This window comes from Myotis nattereri (genome assembly GCF_964212035.1).
Source record: "Myotis nattereri genome assembly, chromosome: 10".
NCBI lineage: Eukaryota > Metazoa > Chordata > Mammalia > Chiroptera > Vespertilionidae > Myotis > Myotis nattereri.
In genome coordinates this window covers 70,967,550-70,978,184 of record NC_138085.1, presented here as the reverse complement: position 1 = coordinate 70,978,184, position 10,635 = coordinate 70,967,550, and the positions used below count along the sequence as shown (strand labels likewise).

Below are 10,635 nucleotides of genomic sequence, written 5' to 3'. Positions count from 1 at the left end.
TCGGGGGCCTTGCAGAGCCCGAGACGCTGCTCTGTCCTGCCTCCCCTGCCTCCCCTAGGCAGCCAGGGCTGTGGCACACTCACCGATCATGATGCCGGAGAACGCCAGGACGAGGGCGGCCACGAGGGCAGAGGTCACGACGGACAGGATGAGTGAGAGTGGCAGGCGGGGCTCGGGGGTGGGCGACACTGGAAGACAGTCCCCAGGAGACACCGGTGACCACGCTGAGGCTCCTGTGAGCAGCCCCGTCAGAAATGCCCGCCCCGGCCAGGACCACAGCTGCCTGCTCCTCTCAGCCCTGGAGACAGGCCCACCTTCCTTTTCAAAGGACCAGGGGCTGGAGGCAGGTTCGCCCAGCTTCACAGCCCTCAGCAGCAGCTTTGGGGTGGAGGGAACATGTAACAAGTCTAAATGGACATTAATCCAAGATACGGACTGTCCGATGGCGGGGTGAGGCTACAAGGTGAGCCGGCAATGGCTCACAGGAGCATTCCAGGCCTTGGATGACAGTGACCACAGGATGACCCAACAACAGGGTGCAGCCTCGGAATCACCTCCTGTGGCCGAGAGCACCGCCCAGAGCCCAGGAGGGAGTGTCCCAGCGCCGCACCGGCACAGACCACACCAAGGCCCTGCCTGGCCCCGACACTGCATCTCAAAAGAGACGTGACAACTGGAACAGCTGCAGACGTGGGACATAGGAGGAGAGGAGACGACGGTGTCCTGTGCAAATGGGCTGAACCAGGGTCATCCAATCTAGAGGAGACTTGCAGGGGACACCCTGGAAAGGCTGGGGAGACCGAGGGGCGGGCGCTGCAGAGCAGGTCTGGCTCTGGAACGCCCTGGAGGAAGGGCGAGCCTTGGAGCGCAGGTCCCTGTTCTAGCGGAGACGGCTGGATGTGGGGGTTCATGCCCTGGGTTAGGGGTGGCACTAGGTGACTCAGAGTCCTTCGTGAGCCACGACCCATCCTTCACTCTCAGGTCTCTGCCTAGTTGTCAGAGAACTCATGCTGGGGCAGACCGAGGAGCGGGGTCAGGAAGTTAATGAGACTGGGTCCCACGTGTCCCTGAACCATGGAGACCAGCGGTGGCTCACTCTCTGGGCCCCAGCCCAGCCCCTTACCAACGCAAGAGACCCCGTCCTCAGCCAGCACGGTGCCGTGGTCGCAGAAGCAGATGACCTGGTGGCTCTCAGGGTCCAGGTGGCACTCGTCGCCCTCGCAGTGGCTGCAGTTGAGGTAGTGCTTAATGTTCACCTCCCCGTGGCCTTCCATCACTGTGGGCAAGGAGGGCGGCTAGCTGGGCGGACCTGTGCCGCCTGCACCCTTCCCAGCCTGCGCCCTTCCCAGCCTGCGCCCTTCCCAGCCTGCGCCCTTCCCAGCCCAGTGTGGCTCTTGGTCCCTGTCCCTAGGGCACTGCCCCGGAGCGCTGCTCTGTGTGGGAAGGGCCCGGCGCCTCTGGCGAGGGGGGCGCAGAGGCTGTTTGGATGTATTTATGCAGGTCGGGGTCGGGGTGGGGGGTCCACACACCTGCTCCTCAAGTGGCCGGGACAGGGACAGCCCTAATGCTGTTGCCTTTTCTAGGACTGGCCTGCCTGGTCATCAGGCTTCCGCCTCTGTGCCCACATGAGACTGCACTCCCGACTCCAGGACACTTGGTGGGATGAGACCCATAGTCACACCTTTGTATCCTGGGCTCCTGCCAGCAGCCCGGGGTTCAGCTGGGTGGGAGAACTGGCTTAACGAAGTTGGTTCTGCACCTGGCAGAGGGGGTACCTTTTAAAGCCGGGGTGTACAGGATGCCCAGGGGACTGATGAAGGACACTCCATCCTCTCCATCCATCTCAGGGTCATTGTCTGAGGCTGCGTTGCCGCCTGAGGCAAACCAGAGAAGTTTAACGCAGAGAGGTGGGTGCCCAATCTCAACACACGTGCGCGTAAGCGGGTCATGCAGGGGGTTGGGGCAGGGGGCTGGAGGGTGGGAGGTGGGAGGGAAGGGAGGCTCAGGCACAGGGCTGCCCTGGGCTCAGTAGATGCTGGGTGTGGGCCACCTTCCCCTCCAGGTCCAGGCCCGCTCCCACCAGGCGTCCCCACTATACGGGGCCGCAGGAAGCAGTGCACGTGAACAAGAGCCGGCCAAGGTCTAGTCTCCCAGGCTGGGTCAGCCGCAGGGCTCCTCCGGGACTGGCCAGGCAGTGGCACTGAGAAGTTGCTATCCAGTCCCCTGGGGTCAGGGTAGGGACATGGGGGAAGGGCCCCTGTGCCTGTAGGCTCCTGTCCCTCCATTCAGCTGGGGCTGGCTTTTCTCTGGGCTCCCCCCTCGGGCTCTCCCACCCAGCCATGGCTTAGAAAAGAGAGCATCTGGTTAAGGCAAACATCAAAGCAAAACACAGACAGAACATCGCGGTGTGTGCATGCATCGCGTCCTAATCTGTGGGGACGGAGGAGACACCATTTCCCAGCCTCTCAGCTTCAGAAGGCGCTTCTGCTCTGTGCTAGCCCAGAGGAGAGCCGGGCCAGTGGCCAGCTGCTTGCCCAAGGACTGGGCTGGGCCGGCCAGGCTGGGGCTGCCCGCCATTGCCCCCGGGAGGAGCGCCCATCAGCATGGAGAGTGGGCCGTTCTGGAGCTGGTGGGCTGGGGCAGGAAAGGGAAAGTGAGGCGTCCTTGAGGCCAGAAGCCACAAGCCAGGCCCCTAGGGAGCTGGCTTGCAAAGACAGGGGCCAGGCCATCCAAAGGGAGGCATGGGGTTCAGAAGTCTGGCCTCTGAGGTTCTCAAGCTAGCACATCCCTAGGGTGGCTCTGAGAACAGTCTGGGAAGCCAAAGCCCCTTTGTCATCGGCTTTGGGGGTGATCAAGAACCACACGGGATCTTGATGCGGTCGCTATGGAAGCCCTGAGGCAGGATGCTGGCTCGCAAGCCAACACCCTGCCTCTGGCTGGTGCCCGGGCTGAGGCAGGCGTGCACGGTCACATCACAGTCCACACTTGGGCGGCCAGGGGAGGGCAGGCGAGGGCTGGGGGAGGTGAGGGGCCTAGGACTAAGAGGGAGGGGGTGACACCTTGAACACAAATCATCTTTACCTATATATCCTCCGCCTCCTCCACCTGAGGAGCACCCCCCTCCACCCCCTCCGAAACCCCCTCTGGTCTCCCACCCCCACTTCTTCATGGCCTGGGGGCACGACTGTCCTCCGGTGGCACCCTCCAGCAAAGATTTTCCAGACCAGAGCAAGGAAGTGTTATCATTCCAGCCACCTCCACCACCTGCGGGAAGATAGAGAACCCGTGAGGCTGGGCTGGCTCAGCCGCTGGGCCTGGCCAAGGCCTCTGTCCTGGAGAGACATGCTTGGGCCACAGCTGGACGTCCTGATGGGTGCACGCCTGGTACCTCTGCTTCCCGCAGGCCTCGGGCTCGAAGCCCTGAGAGTGCTCGGCTGGGGAAGGGGCAGTCGGGGGCCGGCAGCATGACACTCGGCGTGTTCCTGGGCCTTCCCTCCGTGAGCACCAGCGCGAAGTGCTGGGCCTTCGTATCATTGGCTGCTTTTCATCTCGGTAAGAACCAGGACCCACCTCCCTGGGCAGCCGGCTATCAAAACCCTGCCAAGGTGGCCGCAGAGCTCCTTGTCGGAGCCTGGACCAGGCATGGATAACCCAGTGGGCTGTGCTGTTGACTGGGCAAGAGCTTCCCCATCCTGAGCCTTAACCTGGGATAACAAGACGGCCTCAGCGGGTTGATGTCTGGATCAAAGGAGGCGGTGAGTGTGAAACGCTTCATGAAGCACCACGTGTAGGGCTCACCGGGTGTTGGAGGCAGAGCACACGCGTGCAGAGGCCTCCCACTCTGAGCTCAGGCAGTGTCGTGCCCCACTCTGAGCTCAGGCAGTGTCGTGCCTGCCTGCTTCTGAGGAGCTGCTCCAAGGTCAGGGGCAGAGCAGGTGGGGGTAGGGGAGTGACCATGCCTGGACTGCGGTGAGCGCTTGTGGAGGAGGTGCTGTTTGCAGAGCGGAGGCAGAGTGCCCTCTGTCTTGAGGCCAAGGCTGCCTGCACTGAGGCTCCCGCTGGCTCCTGAGAGTCCGGGGCCTTTCCCCCAATATTGGCTCGTGTGACAGTTCCACAGGCAGCCTACTCCCAAAGCGCCCAGAGCCCTCTCTGCTCTGGCAGATGATGGGTGGTGGGACCTGGGGAGACAGCGGTGCCAGGCCTGCTGGGTCTGTAAGGGTTAGCTGGCCTGGGGGGTCCTTTGGGACCCAGAGGGGGCAGCAGAGGGAGGCTGGGTGTGTGTGTGTGTGTAGGGGGATTGGGGCAGGGGAGCTGGGGATAGAGATGGCTATTATGCTACAAAGAGGGAGACAGGTTTCAGACAATGAGACCCAGGTCAGGAACAAGCTTGGGTCTAGAATGAGTTCACACAGAGGCAATCAAAGCCCCCAGGCTAGTCGTGGGGACCTTCTGTCACCCCTGGAAGCTACAGGTGCTTAGGTTTCAAGTGGCTGGCCTCTTCTCCAGCCAGAGGGGGTGCTGATGTCAGCTGGTGGAGGGAAGGCCCTGCTCCGTGAGGGACCTGGGCGAGTTCTGGCAGCTGGCCACGCAGAGCGAGCTCTGAGCACAGTTAATACATTAGGACGCACGGGCCTGGTTCCATGCCTGCCACCTCCGCTGCCTCCATCCGCCTACCCTACGCCCTACGCAGTCCCTGGCTGAGGTGGTGTCTGACACCTCACTCTATCTTGCAGCCTTTGAGCAAATATGTGGAAAAGAAAATCATGCACATAAAAATACATCAACAACGTTTTTTAAAAAACGGATTGAGTATGAAACTGTGTGGCCATGTTGAGAAAAAAAAATCTCCTAACTTTCTATGAGCTCGCTGACTCTTATAAAATGGGAATAATAATATCTTTCTGGAGAACCCTAGGATCTGTTTTGAAAAGCACATGTATAATAGCTGCGGAAGTGCTTTGTAATTTATTAAACCTGCACAGGTGTCCTGGGCGCTGTAAAGAGTGCTGGGGGCAACTCCTTACTGTGCACCCGATAACTATTTCTGCTTTCTTCTAGCCCTAGCCATCTCTTGATTGAAGAGAAAGTTTGAATATTTGCTTGAATTAATCTCGAATTTTAAATGGCTCCCCGAATCCTCCTTCACTCTGATTGTGGAGAAAATACAAAAAGGAATTGCATTTTCTCTTTAGAGATGGCTGATTTCCGAGAATCAGAGAATCCACATCGCCTTCAGTGCCTGTCCTGTTTGTGTGGCTGCTCTCACAACTAGCTCAGAGCCCAGCCATGAAGATTCCAGCAAGAGCTTTCCCAGAGAGGAGCTGTGTGAGCTGGCAGGCCAGGCCGGCGAGGTAGGAACTACGGGGGTCTGGAGGGTTGGACTCTGCCCCAGATTCCTTGCCTCTGCTCACCTCCAGTTGCATTTGGTAAAACCCAGGGAGGGCTGGGCTGGCGGTCTGAATGCTGGTGCCCTGTCTCATTTTCTCAGTGACCTTCCACAAGTCCAAAGGGCGCATCAGCAAGATGGTCCCTGGGGCCTAAAGATGCCGCCTGCCCTTCCTCCCTGGAGGCTGGTACCCATGTCAGCGCTCCCAGCCTCTCAAGTATCAGTGATAAGATGCCACAGCTGTGTGATGGCCCAGGGAGAACATTCTGGGCGAGGCGGGCTTGACTGCTTTACCTGCGGCTCCGGAGTAGCCGTTGAGCCCTAGAACCGAGGAGTTATTCTCCAGCCTCTCGGGGTGGAACGTGTCCGTCTTGGCCCCGTAGGCCCTGCCACCTCCGCCAGCCGCAATGATCAGGGGCACTGGCACGCCGTCCTTCATCTGGCCGGAGAGACATTCAGAGATTGACAAACGGGGCTGGGCTTCCCTCTGAGAGCCAGGGCCCTGGTTTAACGTGTCTGAGTGTGTGCCCAGCAGCAGCTGATACCTCGGTGGGCTGAGGGCTCTGAACTCAGGTGACAGCAACCCGGGGGCTCAAGCTCAGACGCTGCTCATGCAGCCCCTTTCCCGAAGCTCACAGAGGAGCCGCAGAGGTTGGGTGCTGGTGGCAGGAGGTCTCTTTGCTCTCTCCCTCCTCTCACTCCCTGGGGTCTCTGGCTCTGACCCCCACAACCTCCCGAGCAAGCACTCAGCATCACTGTCCCTGTGGGGGGGCCTGGCAGGGAACGTCCACCTTAGGACAGAGGAGGGCACGGTGGACCCTCTGGAGCGCTGAGGCAGGCATGGCCGAGGCCTGGGGTGAATCAGGCTGGTACAGCAGCGAGAGGAGAGCCTGCCTTTCTTGGACAGACAGGGAGCCCGTGTCCCGATGCCTCGGTTTCCTCATCCTTAAAGGGCACTAAGTGGCATTTGGTTCCTGGGGCGGTTGCGAGGCAACCCCATGACACGCAGAAGTCACTGCCCCTGGCAGCTGGCACAGCCCACCTCACCTTAAATACGTAGGTGGCTCCGCCCCCTCCTCCGCCCCCTCCTGCCCACTCGTGCACGCTTCTGTTCACGCGGATTTCTTCCTCTATCACGTTGTTCTCTCCAATGCAGACTTTCTGGATTAATCGGTTTGTCTGCAGAAACAAAAAGCAGCTCAGGTTTGTGTCCAAGTTTCTCTACTTCCCAGCAGACAGATCTTCTATGTTTACAGATAGGGTCTGCCCTAGCCGGTTTGGCTCAGTGGATAGAGCACCAGCCTGTGGACTGAAGGGTCCCGGGTTTGATTCCGGTCAAGGGCACATGCCTGGTTGTGGTCTCAATGTCCAGTAGAGGGTGTGCAGGAGGAAGCCAATCAGTGATTCTCTCTCATCATTGATGTTTCTATCTCTTTCTCCCTCTCCCTTCCTCTCTGAAATCAATAAAAATATATTTTAAAAAAAGATAGGGTCTATCTCTCAAATAGCTTAGAGTTGAGTTGAAGTGACCAAAAATATACCCAAATACTGTCACTCTGGGCAGTATTAGAGAAGGATCATGAGAATAGCTTAGTTAGAAAACGCATGGGAAGTGGGGGAGGGAGAGGGAGCCTTTGCTGCTGACTGGTGATCAGGGAGGACTGCCTGCAGGAGGTGGCACTTACTTGGGCCTTGAAGGATAGGGAGATTTTTAAAAGACATTAAAGTACATTATGTTAGTTTCAGGTATACAACATAGTGATTGACATTTATGCATCTTAGGAAATGATCACTATGTTAAGTCTAGTAACCATCCGTCAGCATACACAGTTAATATGACATTATTGACTGTATTCCCTATGTTGTGTACTACATCCGATAGACTTTTAAACACAGAGAATGAGAGAAAGTTAGGGCATTCCAGGGGGAGAGAGTAGCACGAACCCAGAAGGTGAGTGGGGTATTTGGGGAAGGAGTCTTTTTGGCTCAGAAAAGTCCATCTCAGGACCGAGAGATGGTTCGGCAGGAGTAGAAGTGTCCTCTGGACTCTGAAGAGCAGGCGACAGAGGGCCTAAGCGGTGAGATGGAGGGAGTGTGAGGGGGTGGGTGGAGGGAGCGAAATTGGAAGTGAGATCACGCAGGGGCCTCGGGACGATCCCAGAAGGAACTGGGCAGTGGGGAGGAAGTTGCAGGTCTGATGCCTCGTGGAAAGAGAAAAAAACAGTGGGAGGCTAGACTCAGATTTATTCCCAGCTCATCCTTGTGGAAGTCGCTTCTCCATACTGGGCAGCTCACGTCCCATTTCCTGCCTCCAGAGCTCCCCTGCCATAGCCCTAACTAGAGCTCTTGTGTCTGCCACCGAGGAGGCCCTGGGCCCTGGGGTCTGTTGGACACCCCTGACCAGCTGTGGGCAGGCCTCCGTCTGACCCCCGCGTGCAAGGGGAACAGGCACGGGAGGTGGTGTGTAGCAGAGACGGTGTCTTGCACGTGTCGGGGACTGAATAAATGGCTGCTGTCTTATTTTGGATTCACTTCTGGGCCCACACATGTCCTGGTGTGAGCCCAGGCATCGGGTCCCGGGAGTGCTGGGACTCCCTGTGACCCGGATGTTTGGGTCCCCGAATAAAGAGGCCAGTGCTTCAAGAAGAGCCATCCCGCTTGTCGGCCACAACCATCGACCTGGCCTCGGAGGAAATGACTTTTCTTTTACTTAATAGAAAAAAGGCCAATCAAACATCAGATTTCCACCGAATGCTGCTGTGTAACCAGCCGGTGGATGCGGCCATTCATCTTTAGCCCCTCCTTACGCTGAAGCATGCAGGGGTGCCGGCAGTGAGCACCAGAGAAATTTCCAGCTAAAGAGCCGAGATGCGATTTGTTTTATGGCATTTTGGATTTAACAATGGGAGTACTTTGGTATTTTTAAGAGTGGGTTTAGTGTGGGTGGAAGGCTGGGAATGGTTCCTGGACAAAGCTGACATGTCTCCGATGTCTGTGCAGTGCTGTCCAGGGCTGGGGTTGGGGTGGGGCCGAGGGACCGCTGGAAGGAGGGCAGGAGATGCCAGGGGCAGCCGGCCTGAGCCCAGGGCTGGGACGGAGATGTGGCTGTCAGCTGGGAGGGCGGAGCACAGACCCAGGGCTCAGGCTGGCCTCTTAACAGGCTTGGCTGAGAGTGGCTGAGCCACATTGGCTGAGGCCAGAACCTCCCTGGACCTGCCTCCTTCTCTGTAGATCGGGGGCTACCCAATCTGAACCAGTGGTGCCAAGGTGGTCCATCCCCTCGGATCCTGCTCCCTTTCTTCCTCTCCTTGCCTGGCAGCGGAAGGGGGGGGGTGGGGGGTGGGGGCGGGGGGCTCTGGCACTTGGGGATGCAGATGCTGGAGATTGCAGGAGTGGGGAGGAGGGAGCTATGGACTGGACGAAGGCCTTTGTGTCACTACAGCTCACCCACTGCTGCCCCTGCAGCAGCACTTGGTGGAGTTGATCCCTTCTTCATAATACAGCTTTCTCACCTGACCTTCAGGACTGCACACCCTCTTGAATTCCTTCCTACCTCCCTGGCTCCTCCTCCTCAGCCTACTTGCTGGTTCATGTCCTTTTTCCTGTTGGGGGTCCCCAGATCTCAGTCCTTGGTCTTCTCAATCTGAACTGCTCACCTTGTCTCCACTTTATGCTCATTTCTCCCAAATCCGTGTCTCCACTCTAGACCTCTCTCCTGAATTCCAGTGGCCCATCTCCTGTTGTCTACCAGAGCGCCCGCTGGGCTGTCTACCAGACGTCGCTCTACAGCCAGCACACCCAACACTGAACTCCTGATTGCGCCCCAACCTGCTCCTCCACAGCATTCCCCCATCAGGTGTCGGCAGCTCCTCCTTCCAGCGGCTCAGGCTCAATGCTTGGAGTCAACCTTGACCCTTTCTTTCTCTCAGTTCATCATCTAATCGGTCAGGACATCCTTTTGGATTTTACATTTGAACTATGCCCAGAATTCAACCATTTTTCACCAGTTCTGCTGTTACCATCCTGGTCCAAGCCACCAGCATCTCTTGCTGGGATTGATGAAATAGCCATTGAATTCACTGCCTGACTTTTCCCTTGGGCCCACAGGGTCTGTTCTCTGCCCAAACTGCATCAGCTCACTATTCTCACTATTCCGTTCAACACTCCTACACATGCTTAAACATGACCTTACAAGGGTCTGACTTGGCCCTTTACCTGACCTCATGTCTCCCCTACTCCCCCTCTTGCTCCCTGCATGCCACACCAGGCATGCTCCGCCTTCAGGGATGTGGACTGTCTGCTGGACTCCCCAGATATTTTCCTTGTTCTTCACCTCTTCCGGGACTCTGTTCAACTGCCATTTTCTTTCTCTCTGTTTTTAAAAAATATATTTTTATTGATTTCAGAGAGGAAGTGAAAGGGAGAGAGAGTTAGAAACATCAACGATGAGAGTAGGGGATCGAGCCCACAACCTGGGCCGGTGCCCTTGACCAGAATCGAACCTGGGACCCTTCAGTCCACAGGCCAACAGTCTATCCACTGAGCCAAACCAGCCAGGGCTTAATTGCCATTTTCTCAGGAGGCTTTCCTTGGCCACCCTGTTTAAAACTGCAACCTGCCTCAAACTCTGGCACATCTGGCTCCCCTTACCTACTCCTATATACTCTAACACGTCACTCTGGGACACCCTGATTAACTAATAAACTGATGAACTAGTTATTGTCTGTTCGTCCTTCCACCCCTGGCATGAATGTAAAGAAAGATATTGAGAGCAGAGATATTTCTTTAGATATATGTTCATGGCTATATCCCATGTTCCTAGAACAGTGATGGGCATACAGTATGTATTTAACAAATATTTGCTGAATATGGTTGAACCAGCTGGGAGCTGTGTGGGTATGCACCAGACTCTCACAATATTTGCATTGCGAGTGGTGGTGGTGCTGAGGTTTGACATTTAGATCAGTGGTTTTGCTCCCTTGGGGACATTTGGAAACGTCTGGATGCATCTTTGATTGTCATTACCGGGGATCCTACTGGCATCTGGTGGGGAGAGGCCAGGAATGCTGCTAGCCGCCCACAGTGCACGGGACAGCCCCCACCTCAAAGGATTATCTGCTCCAAATGTCACTAGTGCTGATGTAAAGAGCCCTGCATCATGCCCCTAGATGAGTCCAGGAAGGAAGTGGAGAAGGGGGGCCTGAGGGATGTACATCCCTGCAGGGGGTTCCAGCAGCGGGGCCCACTCC

At 57.0% G+C, this 10,635-nt stretch overlaps 1 protein-coding gene across 1 annotated transcript in view; it reads right to left on the bottom strand.

The window, feature by feature from the left end:
- Nucleotides 1–2,851: 2,851 nt before the first annotated feature.
- The window catches only part of LOC308525922 (ALK tyrosine kinase receptor-like), a gene marked incomplete at both ends in the record, with an annotated part of 170,439 nt that continues 162,655 nt past the window's right edge, over nucleotides 2,852–10,635 (bottom strand). The window contains 4 exons of the mRNA XM_081100794.1: nucleotides 2,852–3,032; nucleotides 3,156–3,264; nucleotides 5,681–5,825; nucleotides 6,434–6,565. Coding sequence (XP_080956920.1) covers nucleotides 2,852–3,032; nucleotides 3,156–3,264; nucleotides 5,681–5,825; nucleotides 6,434–6,565 — 567 coding nt within the window. The remainder of the gene's footprint in view (nucleotides 3,033–3,155; nucleotides 3,265–5,680; nucleotides 5,826–6,433; nucleotides 6,566–10,635) is intronic.